General features: G+C 39.7%; 1 protein-coding gene across 1 annotated transcript; it reads left to right on the top strand.

Moving 5' to 3' along the window:
* Positions 1 to 17,496: 17,496 nt before the first annotated feature.
* Positions 17,497 to 19,168, top strand: MC4R (melanocortin 4 receptor). The gene has a single exon (XM_007524020.3). It carries the CDS (start codon positions 17,909 to 17,911, stop codon positions 18,908 to 18,910), a length of 1,002 nt encoding a protein of 333 aa, XP_007524082.2. The 5' UTR covers positions 17,497 to 17,908; the 3' UTR covers positions 18,911 to 19,168.
* Positions 19,169 to 20,624: the final 1,456 nt, after the last annotated feature.

The raw sequence follows: 20,624 nt of genomic DNA, 5'->3' as shown, positions 1-20,624 counted from the left end.
TTAAGCCACAGGTGAGTGCAGATACATGTAGTCAGTGGATGGAAATGGGATAAAGGAGACAAGTCAGGACTTAAGAAGCCATAATTAGGAACAAGCTGGCACTATATTTTGGAAGTTATTCAACAAACAATGCCATGTTATAGGGATGCTCAAAAGCATGTTTACCCATAGCTAACATGTCACTGCTGGCCTGAGTTTCAAGCATCATTCCTACTGAAAAGTAGATGGGACTAGAATGTCAGTAGCTAATGTCTTATGCTGTCTTTGGTCTTTGTTGTTTTTGCAAACACAGTATGAGAAAAGAATAAGTGTAGAATACCAAAAAAGAACCAAAACTAGGCAGATAAATAAATAGAGAGCCATGGGAAGCAAAAAAAATGTTTGGAAATTGTGATCTTTAAACTCAAATAACACATATATCCATGGTTTGTATTCATTTATATAAATCTTCTTGATTTACTAGGCATGCATAGGTGTGAATGCTCATGGCAAAAACTTAAAATTGTGTTACAGATATGCAGATATGAGCACAAATTCATGAATTTGTACTTGAAATTCACACATTTAATTAGCATTTTACACAGAATAGATGAAAAATTTATTTGCAGGCCAAATAAACAAAACTCTAGAAGTATGAATTTTCTGACAGTAAGGGTGGATTTCTAATAGATATTCCAAACTTGTCACCAGTAACAGTATAGACATTTAAATGAAAAGCATTTTTTATAAAACCACATTTAAATATTTGAGTTCTGTCAAATAGCTACAGTTGTACAAATAGAAAAATCAGGTTATACTTCAGGATATATTCCTTAATGCCAATATTATTTTTATTTATTTATTTATTTCTTCCAGAGTTATCACAGGGGCTTGGTGCCTGCACCATGAATCCACTACTCTTGGTGGATATTTTTTCCATTGTTATTGTTGCTGCAGCTGCTACTATTGTTGGCTAGGACAGAGAGAAATTGAGAGATGAGGGGAAGACAGAGTGGGGGAGAGAACTATAGATACCTGCAGACCTGCTTCACCACTTGTGAATCAACCCTACTGCAGGTGGGGAGCTGGAGGTTCCAACTAAATTCCTTCCATTGGTCCTTGATCTTTGTACCATGTCTGCTTAACCCAGTGTGCTACTACTACATCATGAATCCACTGCTCCTGATGTCCATTTTTCCCCACTGTTGTTTTTGCTGTTGCTGTTGCTGTTGTTGTTGTTGTATAGGAAAGAGAGAAATTGAGAGAAGAGGGGAAGGCAGAGAAGAGGATAGAAAGACACCTGTAGACCTGTTTACTGACTTATGTATTTATTGAATAGAGACATCCAGAAATCAAGAGAGAAGGGGGTGACAGAGAGGGAAAGAGACTGAGAGACACCTGCAACTCTGCTTCACCACTTGCAAAGCTTTCCCCCCAGGGACCAGGGGCTAGAACTGAGGTCCTTGCACACTGCAACATGTGTGCTCAACCAGGTGTGCTACCACCTAGCTACTTCATGTCCTTTTATAGCACCAATATTAATTCTGTCATAACTGCACAGGTTGACACAATTTCACATATGTCATTGTAATACCATAAAGGGTTGTACCTAAAGGACATGAAAACAGTAATCTGAATATACATATGGACTCCAATACTAATAGTTACATGAATCTGAATAGACATATGGACTCCAATACTAATAGTTGCATTGCTAACAATAGCACCAACCCTCAGTGACAACTCTGGAGGCAATAAATAAATAAACAAAATAAAAAATAAACAAAGAGTGAACAATTAGATTCTATGTAGTGGCAGAAAGTCATAGTATGGAAAATATCATTCCAAACCGGAATGATCAGAACATTAGATGGCTTAGATGTCTGAGACACAATCAGATACATTATGACCAAATTTATTCTTCATAGGAAATTCTGTTACTCCAGTTACACATAAATTTAAAAAGCTACAGCAGAGTAGAGAAATAAAATGTTAAAGCACTGATTGATAATAGAAAGATGTGTTAAGAGTATGGATACATTTTGTTGCTTGAAAATTCTTCAGTGACTTTTATACCTAATGATTATGTGGAGGTTAAAATATGGATAGCCACTTAATATTCAATATACACTTTCTTTCAAAGAAATAAAGATTTGTTTAATATTTGGTATGGGAACATCTCTAAGATAAAAGCTATAAACAAAACCACAAAACCCAGTTACAGAGTTAATATATATGTGCAATATTCTAAAACTTTAAAGCCAAATGTGAGTCATCTCCTAATACAATAAAATTAACTGTGAGTGTCATTGTTTACTGGAGAAATGTGAGGAACATCTGACGCCAATGGACATCTTTTAATTTCTAGAGCCATGAAAATCTATTGCTAATCTTGTTAAAGCAACTTGAGTCTAGTGTTTGTATCATCTTGGTCACTCTATAACTCACTGATAGATTTAAAAAAAATCTATAAAAACCAATACTGTTGCTTTGGAATATTGTGTGTTTATTCATTTGAAAAAAGACAATTAAATTTAAGTCACTAATCTAGGGGTAAAACAGAGTTTAGCTGTATTCTGTTTGATATCAAAGAAACTGAGAATGAACCAGACAATGAAAACAGTCCTTCTTCCTGTCATATACATTTAAGTACAAGCAAAACTATCTTCTATTAACTAAAGAATATAAAGACTAAACATACCAAGGTGGATTATATAGTGTTGAAATATTTTATTTTAGTTTAGTTTTTATTGCTACCCGGTGACCTCTGGTGCTTGGTGCTAGCATCATGAATCCACCACACCTGGTGGCCATTTCTTCCTTCCTGTTTTATTTGATAGGACAGAGAGAAACTGGAGGAGAGGGTATAGAGAAGGTAACTAGAGAAAGTTAGACACCTAGAGACCTGCTTCACTACTCATGAAGCTTCTCCCCTGCAGGAAGGTAGCAGGTGCTTGAATCCAGGAAACTTCAGCATGGCAGTGTGGGCACTCAATTAGGTGTACCACTGCTAATACCACCAATTCAATTAAATTATTTTACACAATACACCATATACACTTTATTTTCTTCCATAAAATATGATCATTTATTTTTTACTACATTCATTACTTAATCCGTCTATGAGCATACAAAATGATGTAACCCAAAATCAAGTCATCAGCCAATAAATGTAATATGAAATAGATATTCCAAACTATATATTAAAAGAAAAAATCTATATGTGTTGTGTCAGAGAGAGAGAGACAAAGAGAGAGAGAGAGGGAAAGGAGAGAGGGGAGAGAGGGAGAGAGAGAGAGAGAGAGCTGGTAGTATAAGGGTGCGTAAATACCACACTGAAATTTATGCTTTTGGCAAAGACTGATTTCATGGGAGGGACTCTGCAGTCCTGTTGGTGAATGTGTTGGAACTAAAATATTTGTAGATACAGAGGAGCTGGCAAATGGAGAAGGCAGAACTTGAGTCTCTGTGCCCTGCACTGATGTGCTTTTAACTAACTAGTCCTGCTGTTCTTTCCAAGGTTCTCTGTGCTGGGGAATCTAGTAGGATCACATCTATGGCCATGGAGAATTACTCAGAATTTCTTCATTTCTCCCATACGTACAGGAAAGATTATTGCTAATAAGTATGAATTGTACCCTTCTTATCCCACAATCTTGTTGAACAATATTAAAGCACTAATAATAAAAAAAAGAAGTTGAAAAATAAGAAAACACTAAGCAGAACTTGGACTGCATTTGATGTACTACACCAAAGTAAAAGACTCTGGGATGGGGGGAGAGTTCAGGTCCTGGAACATGATGGCAGAGGAGGACTTAGAGGAAGTTGAATTGTTAAGTGGAAAACAGAAATGTTACACATGTACAAACTACTATATTTTATTGTTGGCTGTAAGCCATCAATACTCCTAGTAAAGAAAAAAAGCACTTCTCAAACATGAATGTGAAAAAAAGTCAGTCTATATCTAAGACTGTGGGAGAACTATAGTGTTTATTTACTGGGGTGGGGATGGGGATACAGACCTTTGATGACGGCAGTGGTGGAAAAAAGATTATCATAAGCCATTAAACCCTTAATTAAAAAGGGAAAAGCTTCCTTTAATCACTTTCGTGCTGAGTTTGATGATTAGTCAATTAGACTCTGAAGAACTCAGAAGGGAAAGAGGAAACTTATTGATTGAATGATATCTTCAAAATAAATTATTACTTACTTATTTATTCATTCATTTTTCATCTTAATGAGAGAGAAAGGAACCAGAGCACTGCTCAGCTCCAGAATATGGTTGTGCTAGGTATTGAGCCTGGGAATTTGGATCCTCAGGAATCCTCTTACATAACCATTATGCTATTTCCCCAGCCCAACTATTTCTTCAAATGTCAGAATACCCTTGATTCAATTAACATTCTGGCAGAGGAATGTGTGATCACTTGATTTTATTATCTTCATACCAATTTATATTGTCTATAGATTAAGTTACTACTCTATTATAAACTCCCAATGTCTAGAATTAAATTCTAAGTAGACACATAATTAGTTAAGGACTTCTTTAAATCTTGAGAATAATATACAGGCATAACAAATTAACACATTCAAACCTGGATTGATAATCTATTCTCATAATGATTCATACCTCAAGAGGGTGATATAATCTTTAGTCATCTGGGAAACCAAGCTAGAAACCTTGGCTCATATCTGACTCCTCTCTTTGAATACACTTTGAATGTAAAAAATCACCATGGTGTAGCTTTTATTACATGGATATTTGTCATCTTAACTCCAATCTCATCACCAATCTCCTAGTTGAGTTCCTGACCTAGCATCCAGCTTCATCAAAAACTTTGTTCAGGAAACTGAGAATTCTTTGAAGACCAGATTTCTGCCAGTCTGCCTCTACTCCATTTTGTTTGTGTATTATTTTATTGGTGATCAATAGCAGTCTAAAGATTGAAAGACTGTAGGAATTTCCCTCTAGATTACTCCTTCCTGATTCTCTTTTATAGTCTACTAATCACTATGTGATCCGTGTCCTTTAAGATCCATGTTCTTTCTCACTTTTGTAGCATTGCTAAAGTTGTATCCTAATTCTGAAATAACGTTCTCCCCCCCCCCCCCCCCCCCGCTTAATTTCTGCTTAAAGGTTAAGGCTTTATCTGAATTTCCTCTAGAGACAAGGGTTGTTTTGATCCTTCTAGACTGGGTTTTATTTTCACACACAGTACTCCTGTAGTTTTTTGTGTAAGCCTGTTTCTCTGCATTTCCATATTATTAGTTTGTTTTCTTCTCCACTAGTCCTAGAACATCTTGAAAGAAGTATCTCTAGGAGGCCAGGTGGTAACACACCTGGTTAAGCCCACATGATACAATGAACAAGAACCAGAATTCAAGCCTCTAGTTCTCATTTGCATTGGGGAAACTTCATGAGTGGTAGAACAGTGCTATAGATATCTCTCTTTGACTCTCCCTCTCTAACTTCCTGTTCCTTCTCATTTTCTCCCTGTAAAAAATTAATTTAAAAAGAATTAACTATAAATTATTCACCAAAACTTCAACTGAAGCTACTAACACAGTGCCTAGTTAACCATAGACACATTAGATAACAAATGAGTGAATGAATGAATGAGTAAACGAATGGATGGATGAATGACACAAGGAAGGAGAGAAAGTTTCAATGGATGAGATCATCTTTCCTCCCTTAATACACTATAAAACTAATTTTCCTTTTTTTTACACTTTTACATTATATAATTGTAGTTTTTACATTTTTTAAATATTTATTTTATTTATTCCCTTTTGTTGTTCTTGTTGTTTTATTGTTGTAGTTTTTATTGTTGTTGTTGTTGTTGGATAGGACAGAGAGAAATGGAGAGAGGAGGGGAAGACAGAGATGGGGAGAGAAAGACAGACACCTGCAGACCTGCTTCACCGCCTGTGAAGAGACTCCCCTGCAGGTGGGGAGCCGGGGTTCGAACCTGGATCCTTATGCCGGTCCTTGTGCTTTGCGCCACCTGCGCTTAACCCGCTGTGCTACAGCCCGACTCCCCTTTTTACATTTTTTATGAATCTTTGCCTAAATATTTAAGCCTGTCTAAACCTAGCTAAAGATACCATGAACTACTGTATTAAATCTTGGCATCCAGCCATCTGAAAATCATCAGAACAAATGATGAACTAAATATTGTCTAGTCAATCGGGGGTGAATAACCATTCCATTTAATTTTAGCCTCATACTTGTTTCTAAAAGTCATAGAATCTCATGATTAAATAAATGGAGAATTTTATGATCAAATTAATAAAGATAATGCTGACCAAGGAACCAATTGCTCATTTTTAGAGGAAGCAAATAATTTTTAACTACATTTGTTTTTCAATATTTATTTATTTTGTTTTTGGTCATCTCTGAAGATGCTAACCATGGATTGAAAAAAAAAACTAAGCAAAAATTTATATTCAAAATACACAAAAACAAATAGCCCTGAAATGACTAATTTTCTACATGTCATTTGATGGGTTGTAATATTTCTTCTTCCACTGTTATAGTTTGAAACAGTATAAAATTTGTGGGTCACTGTATGCCTGAAAGTTGTTCTTCTTCTTCCTCCTCTTCTTCTTCTCCTCCTTCTCCTCCTCCTCCTCCTCCTCCTCCTCTTCCTCCTCCTCTTCCTCCTCCTCCTCCTCCTCCTCCTCCTCCTTCTCCTCCTCCTCCTCCTCCTCCTCCTCCTCCTCCTCCTCCTTCTCCTCCTCCTCCTCCTCCTCCTTCTTCTTTTTCCCAAATTAGGTATATTTTAAGCAGAGACAGGCCTGGGAATGAGATGAGGAATCTATTCCAATGTTTCTCATGGAGGCAGGATAGGGAACACCTAGCTGAGTGTGCACCTTACCATGTGCAAGGACCCAGATTCAAGTACCTGCCCCCTTTCCCACCAGCAGGAGGCACACTTCACAAGTGGTGAAGTCAGTCTGCAGGTCTCTGTCTTTTCCTCTCCTTCTCTGTCTCCTCTCAATTTCTCTTTGTTTCTATCCACAATAAATACAATTAATTAATAAAAAAATCTTTCAGCTAGTTGTCCAAGGCATGGCTGAGAGGCAAATCTATTCCATGCGTGAAAGATGTTAACTAGGCTTGCATTCTATTTCCCCAGAATCCGTGGGATTCTACTCACTAACTCCTCATTCCTGGAAATTATTCGTTACATTTTATCTTTCCAAACAAAATCCCAACAAAAGTTGCCTTAATTAAGTCTTCAGAGGGAACACTTCTCTACATGGAACTTTATGTGCTGTACATTTTAAGCTAAAAAACAAGTCCACAGATTTTAGAAAGACTAACAAGAGTTTCTAAAATAACTGTCACAAAAGCCTATTGTTTCCTGAAGTTAAAGAAATCATAGAGCACTTCATTATAAAATGTCCAGTTAAAATATCTCCAATTTGATTCAGATTTGCTTTGATATATCAATAATAGCTATTCTATGACAGGCTGTAATTTGTAGCCTTATTTCACATCTGAGATGGAATTTAAAAAGTTTATGTGATGAGAGTTGAGCAGTAGCTAAGAGGGTTGTCAAGCCCTGGCTCCCTACCTGCAGGGGAGTCGCTTCACGAGCAGTGAAGCAGGTCTGCCGGTGTCTATGTTTCTCTCCCCCTCTATGTCTTCCCCTCTTCTCTCCAGTTCTCTCTGTCCTATCCAACAATGACACCAATAACAACAATAATAACTACAACAATAAAACAACAAGGGCAACAAAAGGAAATAAATAAATATAATTTTTTTAAAAAGCTTATGTGATATCTTACTACATTCTGAGTCAGTCTTCTAAATAGAAGCCAAGAGTATAAAAGGTAGAAGAGAATCTTAGTAGCAGTCTACTTTATAGGCATGCGCATCTTTATTTTAATTAGGCCAGATTCCCTAAACATGGAAAGTGGATGGTTAGCTGCGGTACTTATGATGCAAACCGTGTTAGTTAGAGTCACACAGGAACTTCCACTAGGTAGGCAAGGGAGTAAGTAGAAAACAAATTGCACAGCCATTCTGGAATTCAGCAAGGTGCTTTCTGGGGACTTAAATACACATTTATCATGAGACCCAACAACCCTACTCTGTAACACTTATCCAAGAGAACTGAAAAGTTCTGTTCCCACAAAGACACAAAGTTTTATAGTTTGTTTTTTTTTTTTCCCCCACAATTGCTTGAATGGAGGGGAAAAAAAAAAAAAGAAAAACCTTTGGCACTTACATGCAATGAAAAACAGATCAACAATCAAAAGCAACAGCAAGGTATTGAGGGGATAGGAACCTGGAGCATATGGCCCAGGAAATGGGAGGGGTGACAGGGGTGGCTTGGAAATGTTAAGGCAGGCTTGGGCTTGGGCTTGGGTGTTAAAAGCTTCACTTGTGGGTGTGGCTTCTCTGACTACCTCACCATTTGAGTAAGTTGCTTCTCTCTCTCTCTCTTTCTCCCACTCCCTAATATGTGAATGTTCTTAATTTTCCCAAATAATGTTTAAAGGACTTGAAAAAAATGTGCAAGAGGAAGGGAACGTAACTGGGAGTCATTTGAACAAATAATATTTTTCAACCTACAGATAACAATAACAATGCTCTTAGTTATGAATACCTAGGGCCACTCACCTGGACCCTAGTGAATTACCTTTAGGCAGTTTCCCCATTTAACTCATTCTTACAACTTACCATTAAGGTCCTTGTCATGATTGCAAAATAACTTCTGCAAGAACTATCAAGAAGCTTTGAAAAAAAAAGTGATTTGCATCTATGAGACCTAGAAATTATATATTTCACCTGAACTCCAAAGATAGCAAGTAAGGAGAGAGTGTGCATGCATGTGCTTGAAGCCCACCCAGGATTTTGTGGGCTCACTTCTTTTTTTTTTTTTCCTCCAGGGTTATGCTGGGCTCCGTGCCTGCACCATGAATCCACCGCTCCTGGAGGCCATTTTTCCCCCCTTTGTTCCCCTTGTTGTTGTAGCCTCATTGTGGTTATCATTATTACCATTGTTGATGTTTTTCGTTGTTGGATAGGACAGAGAGAAATGGAGAGAGGAGGGGAAGACAGAGAGGGGGAGAGAAAGATAGACACCTGTAGACCTGCTTCACCACCTGTGAAGCGACTCCCCTGCAGGTAGGGAGCCAGGTTCAAACCGGGATCCTTACGCTGGTCCTTGCACTGTGTGCTTAACCCTCTGCGCCACCGCCCGACCCCCTGTGGGCTCACTTCTTATTGGTTAATTTAACATGAGAAGCAGAGGGCCAGAAAGATAAGTCACGTGGGAGGGTTCCTGCTTGGTCTTGTGTGTGACCCACATTCAGGTCCAGCCCCCACTGCACTGAGCAAGCTTTGGGGCTATGGTGTCTTCCATTCTCTCCTTTTGTCTCTGTCTCTCTCCCATCTAAACAAAAAGTTAGTCTGGGGGACTGAGCAGTGAGACACCCGGTTAAGCGCACATAGTACTAAGCACAATACCCATGTAAAGATCAGGGTTGGAGTCCCTGGCTCTCCCACTTGCAGGGGGATGCTTCACAAGCAGGAAGCAGGTCTGAAAGTGTCTATCTTTCTCTCTCCCTCTTTATCTCCCCTTTCTCCCCCAATTTCTCTCTGTCCTATCCAGTCATACGGAAAAAAAAAGGCCTCCAGGAGCAGTGGATTCATAGTTCTGGCACCAAGCCCCAGAAATAATCCTGGAAAAAAAAAATATTAGTCTGTAATGGTGAAGTCCCAGCAACTACAAGACTACAGAGTAACAACAACGAAGCAGAACTTTCCCAGCCGAAAGAGAAGGGAAGAACAATGTATACATATTTATAAAATTGGTTCCAGGTAGTTATAAATCAAATGGGATTTGAAAACTGAAAATGTTTCCTGGCTCTTCATGTAGTCCTGTAGCAGGCACTGTGGCTTCTTAAGCTCGCCCTCTTTGAATGAGGAGCCTCAAAACTCAGTTCAGGCACTTGAATTCTAAGAATAGCTATCTGTCACTGTTTATGCTACACTGACATTCACCTCCTCCCACTTTTCTTACCATTAAGATCTTAAGAAAATACTCCATACCTGAATAATCTCTCACTCTTCAATTCAGGGAAACCAGGAAATATCTGCCTTTTCATTTTCCTGATGCTGATTTGCTGAATGAACCAGTAACTTCCCCAGTACACAATTCATGGCAATTTCTCAACTGTTTTGTTAGATTTGCACTTGGTGATCATTTCCTCTCCATAATTCTCTATTCTCTGACAGCTCAGTGTCACTTTCTCCTACTTCTTTGACTGCTTCTCAGGCTTTGTGGCAGCCATGAAAATGTGCCTACAGAGCAGCAGCACGGAAGGCCTTCCTAACTATAATTCAGCTAGTGCTTTCTTACTCTTTCTTTTTCTTTTTCTCTATCTTTCTTTTTTTTACCCTTCCAGGGTTATCTCTGGGCTCTATGCCAGTACTAGGAATCTACTGCTCCTGGTGGTGAGAGTTTCCTGATAGAACAGACAGGAATTGAGAGAAGATGAAGAGATAGAGAGAAAGAGAGAGAGAGAGAGAGTGTGTGTGTGTGTGTGAGAGAGAGAGAGAGAGAGAGACCTACAGACCTACTTCACAGATTGTGAAGCACACCCCCCCCCCATTGCAGGTGGGGATCTCAGGCTAGAACCTGGATCCTTGCCTGGTTCCTTGTGCTTAGTACTATGTGCTCTTACCATGTCAGCACCATCCAACACCCTCACCCCCAGTAGTGGTCTCTTAAGTCCGTCACTACATTTGCTTCATGAGCATATTCTCCACAGGTAGTTTCTAGTCAATTAACTGCACAGGGACATCAACAAAGATCTAACATTGAGGGACACATGACCTTTTTTGTTTGATTACTTGCCTCAGGGTGAAAGGCCTCATGCATAATTTCACTTGGGTGAACTTTTAGATTTAGACATAGAGACATCACAGTGCTGGAACTTCTCCCAGTGATGTGACTCCTCTTTAAAGTGAGTAGGGCTCAAGTTCAGGACAGCTGAATGGCAAGGCAGGAGCCCTACCTAGTGAGATACCCCCCCCCCATTTCACATTAAAACACACACACACACACACACTCACACACACACATACACACACACACACTCACACACACACACACTCACACACACAAAAGATTTGTTATTCTATTTATTTCATGAAGTAGAGTTTCATATGGGAAAGAAAGAAAAGAAAAAGGAAAGCTAGAGCACTATTCCAGTACATGCAGCACTGGGGACCTAACCAGGAGCGTCTGACACACAAATCCTGTGGTCTGCCATCAGAGCTATTCTTTCAGACTGTGGGACAATTGGAGCATCAACTTAACTTCAAGGTTTGCCAATAGTTGTGTAACTATTTTCAGGCTTCAAGATGGGTCTAGAGAGGTTCTGCACAATCTTTCACACTCTCTCTTTGTCTCTCTCTCATCTCTGTTTATTTCTAGGATAGTCTCATACTGTGATTTAAAAATTGTTTCAGCAAGGGCTGGCTAGTGGTGCACCAGGTTAAGTGCACATAGTACAAAGCGCAAGATCCCGTTCAAGGATGTTGGTGTGAGACCCAGCTCCCCACCTGCAGGGGTTGCTTCACAAGTGGTGAAGCAGATTTGCAGGTGTCTTTCTCTCTTTGTCTCCATCTTCCCCTCCCCTCTGTTTTCTCTCTGTTCTGCCCAATAAAACAGAAAAATGGTCACCAGGAATAGTGGGTTTGTACTGCAGGCACCAACCCCCAGTGATAACACTGGAGGCTAAATAAAATAAAATATAAATTGTTCCAACTATTTCTGGATCCCTTCACATTTATTTTACCTTGCAGTCATGTCCTCAGTAGAACCTCACAGTTTGGGGGGCGGGGGGATGTTTAGATCCTGGAACATGATAACAGAAGATGACCTAGTAGGGGTTGAATTGTCAGATGGAAAATTAAGAAATTTTATGCATGTACAAGATACTGTATTTTACTGTCAACCATAAATCATTAGTCCCCCAATAAAGAAATTGTTAAAAATCCTCACAGATGTCATCTTAGTATCTTTTTCTCAGCTGAACAACACTAACAAGATTTAATACACTTACTTTATTGCTTACATTTGCCTTATAAATTCATGTATTCCCAGGCTAGGAGAGAACTCAGTATTAGAGAACAGAATTTGCATGCCTAAGGCCCCAGACTCAATCCCAGGCATTGACATATGCCACATATAAACAACGTTCCGGTCTTTTATAAAATTAAGTACTTTAAATACAAGTCTGTGTAGCCCTTTTGATTCTTTTCATAGTTCTTTTTTTCCTCCCATCCTAACAGAAACTCACAACTTCACTACAGTCTTTATCGACTGCAACTTAAATGTGTATATTTATCCTAAATTATTCTTTTAGGCTCTATGTTCATCTTTGCTAAAGAGATGTTTCCATTTAGATGTCTAAACACCACTTCAAATTCAATTTTTTAAAAAGAATGCATCACAGCAAACAAAGGAACCTGGATGGGGAGAGGGGTGTTGGAGGAAGGCTGTTGGGTATCCAGTACATGATGGTAAAGAGGAAGTTGAGGATGACATCAACAACAACAACAATAGTAACTACAACAATAAAACAATAAGGGCAATGAAAGGGAATCAATAAATAAATATTTTAAAAACCTCATAATTAAATATATATATATATATTTGTTATTAATAGTATGTTCTGAGATTGCAAGATTACAATGTATATAGTTCCACAGCATACCCACCACCAAATTTCCATATCCATACCCTCCTACCTACCATAGATAACCACCAGAGTTCTCACAAGTCTTATAAACTGTTTGCTTGCTTATGTTTTGTTTGTATTTTTGTTTTTGGTAAACTTATGTAAATCAGGTCTCTATATTCCACATGTGAGTGAAACCATCTGGTAGATGTCCTTCAGCTCTTTATTTATTTGGCTAAGCATAATCACGTCCAGTTCCACCCATTTTGTCCCTAATGACATAATATCATCTTTTTTGATCACAGAGTCATATTCCATGGAATATATATCCCATAACTTCTTTACCAGTCATCTGTTGGTGAGAATTTAGGCTTCTTCCACTATTTGGCTATTGTGGATAATACAGCTATGAACACAGGGGTGACTAGTGTTTGAGTATTCACTGGATACATGCCTTAGAGTGGTATTGCTGGATCACAAGGTAATTCTGTTTTTATTTAAGGACCCTCCATACAGTCTTCCAAAGGGGCTGCACCAACTTATATTCCCACCAGCAGCGTAGCAGAGCTCCCTTTGCCACACAATCTCTCCCACACCTGTCATTGCCTGGTTTGTTGATGTCAGACATTTTCTCAGGTGTGAGATGCTAGCTCAGTGTAGTTTTTTTTTTTTTTTTTAACCCACTGCGCTACCGCCCAACTCCTGTTTATTTCTCTTTTTTTAATTTTTTTATTTTTATTTTTTTTAACAAAACCATAGGGTAGGAGGGGTACAACTCCACACAATTCCCACCGCCCAATCTCCATATCCCACCCCCTCCCCCGATAGCTTTCCCATTCTCTATCCCTCTGGGAGCATGGACCCAGGGTCATTGTGGGTTGCAGAAGGTAGAAGGTCTGGCTCAGTGTAGTTTTAATTCGTATCTCTACAATGATAAGTGAAGTGAACTTCTTCATGTGTCTGTGGGCCTTAAAAAACCTGTCTGTTTAGTTCTTTGGCCCACTTTTTTATTGGGTACCATTTGCTTCATTTGTAGATCTGTAGCATTCTGTGTAGATGCTGATAATAGTTTTTGTCTGATGTGTGATGTGTCAATGTCTTCTCCCACTTGCTTGGTTGCAGTTGCCTGGTTATCTCAGTCATTTAGGTTTCTGTCATTGCTGTCTGTCTGGTTTTCAATTTGTGTTTAGTGTGGCTTTCACTGTTGTGAAAAGGCGCTGTGGCTAAGGTGTTTGATTTCCCTGTTTATATATGTAGGTGGGAGAGGGGAGATTTTATTCTGAGTCATTTGGCTGGTTCAGTAACCTTGATATAAATACAGGGTGTTCCTGCTGCTCATCCAGCCTCAGTGGGGCAACAGTATTGGAAACTCAAGAAATCACAGTTGTCAATTGGTACTTTTTTAGATATATTTTTTCTTTTCTTTTTATCAGTTTGTTTTTTTAGTGCTTAAACTCAGACCTGGCAACCAGTATCCAACTGGGCACCAGCCGTTCCTGAGCAATGCTCTTTAGTCCTGGGCGTCACTCCCTCACTCCCTTTCTGTCCACAAGTCACACACTCTGAGCTGCTGGATTCACGGTCTGGCACCAACCGTCCCTGAGTGTGGGCTTTTAGCCCCAGGGACCTCTCTCTCACTCCTTTTCTGTCTAATTATTTTATTGTATTTTCATATATAAGCATGTTAAGTATGAAATGTGTATTCAATGATTCACCAGATAGTTTATGTTTTAATTGTTAATTATTTTATGATTTATTTTTTAAGGACAGGCAGAGAAATAGGCAATGAAAGAGATCACAACACTAAGACTTCCTTCATGGTGGTTGGTGCCAAGTTCAAACCTGTATTATGTGCATGGGAAAGTGAGTTATGCACATTTTATAAGTGAGTTATTTTGGGGGGCCCATTAGATCTATTAAGGAGGAATGATTGAACTAGGTAAATCTGATTAACATTTTTTTATTTTTTAATTTATTTGAAAAAGGAGACATTAACAAAACATAGGATAAGAGGGGTACAACTCCACACAATTCCCACAATCAGATCTCTGTATCCCATCCCCTCCCATGATAGTTTTCCTATTCTTTATCCCTCTGGGAATATGAACCCAAAGTCATTGTGGGATGCAGAAGGTGGAAGGTCTGGCTTCTGTAACTGCTTCCCCACTGAATATGGGCATTGACTTGTTGACCCATACTCCCAGCCTGCCTCTCTCTTTCCTTAGTAGGTTAGAGCTCTGTGGAAGTGAAGCTCCAGGACACATTGATGGGGTCATCTGTCCAGGGAAGTCTGGTCGGCATCATGCTGGCATCTGGAACCTGGTGACTGAAAAGAGAGTTAACATACAAAGCCAAACAAATTGTTGAGCAGTCATGGACTTAAAGGCTGGAATAATACAGATGAAGTGTTGGGGGGGTACTCACTGCAGACTATTGTGTACTTTTGCTTTCAAGTATATATTTTGCCCTAATTTATGGATACATGTGAACATATGCTCTATCTCAGGGGACCTGATCTATATCTATATTTTGGGACTTTGTTAGGAATTGAACTGCCTGGAATAGAATTAGAGAATCCTATGAAACTTATAACTTTAATGATCCTTCATATAAAAGAAATGATTGGAAAGCGGCCTTAGTGAGATGGTAAGGAACACTGAGTAACTAATGCATTAAAGCAATGAAAACACTAGCAGAATATTTCAGATTTAGAATTTTTAGAAACTCTGCAAATGAACCAAAGTCTGTCTCCACAGACTGCAGTATTACTGAACTATAAGAGTAACATTCTGGGGCTGAAAGATGGCACACCTAGTTAGGCACATGTCTTGCCAAGTACACATTCTGGTATCATGTCCAAGATAAAAGTCTCAGTGCTGAGCAATCTATTTTTCAACCATTTATGTGAGATGAAAAGAATTTAAAAATCTGGGAGTCGGGCGGTAGTGCAGAGGGTTAAGTGCACATGGTGCAAAGTTCAAGGACAGGCTTAAGGACCCTGGTTTGAACCCCCGGTTCCCCACCTGCAGGAGAGTCACTTCACAGGTGGTGAGGCAGGTCTGCAGGTGTCTATCTTTCTCTCCCCATATCTGTCTTCCCCTCCCCTCTCTATTTCTCTCTGTCCTATCCAACAACGATGACATCAACAACAATAAAAATAACAAGGGCCACAAAAAGGAAATAAAGAAATAAATATTTTTTAGAAACACTTTTTAAAAATCAGACAGTAAGGAGAGTGCGATGGAACATGCCTGAGACCACAGAACCACTAAATGATTAAGAATATGAATAAATGAATAATGCAGATTTTGGCTATAGTATGGGTAAACTTGGAAAATGTCATGATAAGGGAACAGAGTGTGACATGAATGGACACATCACACTGTGACTATAATCACATGACACGTCCAGAATCAGCAAAAAACAAAGACACAGAAAGGAGGTTGGTAATTTCCAAGGAATGAAGGGAAACAAATGAGGAGAAACTGCTCCTAGTGTGATGGGTATACTCTGCAAATAGAAAACAGTAATGGCTGCAGAATTTGTGAATATACAAAAAAAAATAAGAAGAAGAAGAATCCCACTTCATTTTACACTTTCGATTTGTCAGGGAATGAATTTTTTATGATGTGAGTTGAGTTATGCTTCAATTAAAAAAAGAGAAAAAGGCAAGAGGAAGAGGCAATTATTCCCAGTTCAGGTGGCTCAGAAAATCTCATTCTCAGTTGTGTACGATAAAGGAAATTGCACATTCACAAATATAGGGAAAGAACATTGCAAAAAGGAAGAATAGAATGCATAAGGAAATGCCAAGTGCATATGCAGTCTAGAGAGCAGACCGATTGTAATAAAATGCACAGGCAGAAGAAAACAGAGAAGTGAGTCTGTGAAGGAGAAAAGAGGGAATCAGATACAACGGTACGGTTGAAGGTTGTTTACAAGTGATTAGCTGCTTGTGGATTTATTTAATTGTCTTTAGAAAAATGAGAAATCAATGAGATGCTAGCACTCGAGTAATAAAACAATAATGTCACCAAAGATGTAGGAAACTAAAGACAAGAGCTGATTTGGGATCATTATACAGAGTTTTACCAGAGCACTGCTCAGCTCTGGTTTATGGTGATGTAGGGGATTGGGACTTGGGAGCCTCAGGCATGAGAGTCTCTTTACATAACCACTATGCTATCCACCCCTGCCCTATTTGCCCTTTATAAAAAGGCAAATCTGAATTGCATGAGAATCCTTTCTTTCCCCTACTTTGGGTATGCCTGATGAATGTATTACTTAATAAGTAAATAACAATGGCTAAATATATTGAGTCCCTTAACTCTGTAACGTCTCTTTCAGAAACAAAAGATCGTATATTTTCCACTTTGTTTTACACATACATGTAGGATTTGTGCATCATAAGCATAAATACATACCTTTGGCTGCCTGAAAATGGCTTGTGACAAAGAATGTCCTATAGGGAGCAAGTGGTTTTGCTTGAAAACTTTAGAGGAGAAAATGTACTCTCTCCCAGCCTGCCTCCATCCTCATCCACCAATATCTACTTCTGACTAGCTGCCCTGCAGTTTCTATCTCTGGAACTGGGGCTCACAGATTCCCACTGACATAGGATTGGTCAGAAGGGAACAGAGGAGGAGCCACTGTGAGCCGTGCGCCTCCCCTCCCCACCCCACACACACCCTCTGCTTCCACAAACCACACACACACACACACACACACACACACACACACACACACACACACACTCAGCAGCGGTTATAACACTCACAACAAAGCATCCAGCTGGTAATGGATCAGCCTGAGGCAGCTGACTTGAGCGGGAGCTTGCACATGCCTCTCCTGACAGCCTTGTCACCACTGCTCCTGGGAAGGTGTCTTTGAGAAGACCTGAATGCATCCCTCCAAACTTACAGCTGGAGCGAGATCAAAACCAAACAGGCAAGCCAAGAGCAGGCTCTCTCTGAACTGTGAATGAGCATTTGGGAAGCCTGGAGGAGCTTTCTCAAGGGAGGCTGATCAGAGCAGGCTCTGAGAGAAACTAAAGAAAACTCTATTTCTAGCTTTTTGAAGCAAACGTTACTTGTTCACAATAGGCATGCCTGTCTAAGCTTCAGACTCTTCAGACAGATAAGAACTTGGAGAGAAATCCGTGAGACTCTCTTGCTTGGAAGAGTGCATCATCCCAAAACAGGGCGGTTTGAGCCCACTGCTGGGCATGATGATGAACTCAACGCCTCCCCACGGGATGCACACCTCTCTCCACTTCTGGAACCACAGCACCTATGGGCTGAGGGGCAACACCAGCGAATCCCTGGTAAAGGGTTACCTGGATGGAGGATGCTACGAGCAACTTTTTGTCTCCCCTGAAGTGTTTGTGACCCTGGGAGTCATCAGCTTGTTGGAGAACATTCTGGTGATCGTGGCCATAGCCAAGAACAAGAATCTGCATTCCCCCATGTACTTCTTCATCTGCAGCCTGGCAGTGGCTGATATGCTGGTAAGCGTTTCCAATGGATCCGAAACCATAGTCATCACCCTGCTCAACAGCACCGAGACAGACGCACAGAGTTTCACAGTGAATATTGACAATGTCATCGATTCGGTCATCTGTAGCTCCTTGCTGGCGTCCATCTGCAGCCTGCTTTCCATTGCCGTGGACAGGTATTTCACTATCTTTTATGCCCTCCAGTACCATAACATCATGACTGTCAAGCGGGTTGGGGTCATCATCAGTTGCATCTGGACAGCGTGTACAGTGTCGGGCATCCTGTTCATTATTTACTCAGACAGCAGCGCTGTGATCATCTGTCTCATCACCATGTTCTTCACCATGCTGGCTCTCATGGCCTCTCTCTATGTACATATGTTCCTCATGGCCCGGCTTCACATTAAGAGGATTGCCGTCCTCCCAGGCACTGGTCCCATCCACCAAGGTGCCAACATGAAGGGGGCCATCACCTTGACCATCTTGATTGGGGTCTTTGTGGTTTGCTGGGCCCCCTTCTTCCTCCACTTGATCTTTTACATCTCTTGCCCCCAGAATCCATACTGTGTGTGCTTCATGTCTCACTTTAACTTGTATCTCATCCTCATCATGTGCAATTCCATCATTGATCCCCTCATCTACGCACTGCGGAGCCAAGAGCTGAGGAAGACCTTCAAGGAGATCATCTGTTGCTATCCTCTGGGAAGCCTCTGTGACTTGTCTAGGTACTGAGTGGGCGTGAGAGGAGCTTCTGAGAAGGTGCCTCAGAGACTTTTTCATCACTGTACCACCGGAGCTGTGTGTGTCAGCAGCAGTTTTTCTTCTGTGTGAGGCATTGGTTGAGAATGTCTAGTGTATAACATTTAAATTTATGTTTTTTGATGTGCAAAAAATAGACAGTTTACTTTTAATGCCATGCTCCTTTTTCATTGGATATAAAATATTTATGCATATTATGAATTGTAGGCACTATGGATTTACAAAAGAAGAAAAAGAGAAAAAAGACCCGTATTAAAAGCTTTAAAATGTCTCTCTCTCTCTTGCATTAATAAAAATCTGACACTGACAAGCAAAGGTTTGATTCTAACACTGAAAGGACAGATGCTACATCATTTTCTATGAGCAGCTGAAATTTCAAGTCACTTAATATATTTTTACTCTCCTTTCACAGAAAGGGAAATGAAGCTCCCATTGAGAAAATGATAGCTCCTGAGAAAAAGTGAGATTTTGAGTCAGAAGGCTATATGTGTTCTTCAAAGACAGAGAGATTGGTGTATCCAGCCCTGTGAAACTTTACTCAAGCAATTAGAGGGAGGCAGAGAGGACTGGAAGGGAAGGATGGAAGAGTACTGGAAAACTCAAGCTAACATATCAGACTGAAATTCTTGATAGCAAACTTCCCCAACCATCACTAAAAATAATAATAAAAGTAAAATCAGGACCCACTGTCTGCTGAAATATCAAGGACTTTAAAAGTAAAATCCATAGCCCACGTATTTTCAGTCAATATTTGTAACTCTCTAACCTCTGGTTATTGTACATATCTGATACTGTAAATACCACAGACCTTCTGCTGCTAGTATGTTGTGAGCAGAAAGAAAGTCACTCACTGAACCCTGGAAGACGTTGTAATATAAATCATCTATCCACACTCATATTTAAGAAAGTATAAACTTGTCCCATTCCAAAATAATCCCACATATTCAGTATATGGTAAATAGTAAAATCTGTTTCTCATTTCATGCGTACTAAAAATAATGTTTGTGTGTGTGTGTGTGTTAGACTGAAGATTACCAGTAAATTACTTTTTGATTAATTTATAGCATCTTCAAATGCTCATGAACACAGCAAACATGCAGAGGCACAGCTGACTTCAAATCCAAACTCTTCACAGGCTCACAATAATTTCTGAGAAAAGGTTTCAGCAGTACTGTGAAAACACTGTATTAGAACATAACATTGATGTTTAGATTTACAAATGGAAGGTGGCAACAAAGGTCAATTCATTGCAATGCTTCTATTTTGACACAGAAAAGTGTGACGATTTAAATAAAGATAAGTATTCCAGTCAGAGCCCAAGGCTGAGGTAAAACAGATGGTACCTGCCCATTCTTTAAAATGCTGACTGTGTGAAATCCCAGAGACCAGGAAGCAGTAAGGATGGTGCTTTCTGTGGGGGGTCTTCTTCAGGTGAACTTGATTTCTCATTCCCGTATCCTCTCAGATGCTGTTTCCTCCTTTTAGAGCCAGACCACTTTTCATACTGGAGGGAAATCTGACTCTGTGTTCTCCTGCTCACACCTCCTGGAGTAGTTTTTCATCTTAGAATGAGCAGAGTTTTGGAACATGCAGCCTCTTCTACAAGTCCAAGACACAATGCCAAACTCCTAGTTCTTTTAAGTACTAAGACTATCTTAGTCATCTTTTCCCATTCTCCAAACATTCC

This window comes from Erinaceus europaeus, chromosome 15 (genome assembly GCF_950295315.1).
Source record: "Erinaceus europaeus chromosome 15, mEriEur2.1, whole genome shotgun sequence".
NCBI classification, from domain to species: Eukaryota; Metazoa; Chordata; class Mammalia; order Eulipotyphla; family Erinaceidae; genus Erinaceus; species Erinaceus europaeus.
Note: the sequence above shows the minus strand (reverse complement) of the source record. Positions and strands in the feature narration are given on the sequence as shown.

What these genes read in the sequence shown, in the direction of transcription:
- MC4R (XM_007524020.3), top strand. Translation starts at nt 17,909, where the DNA reads ATGATGATGAACTCAACGCCTCCCCACGGGATGCACACCTCTCTCCAC.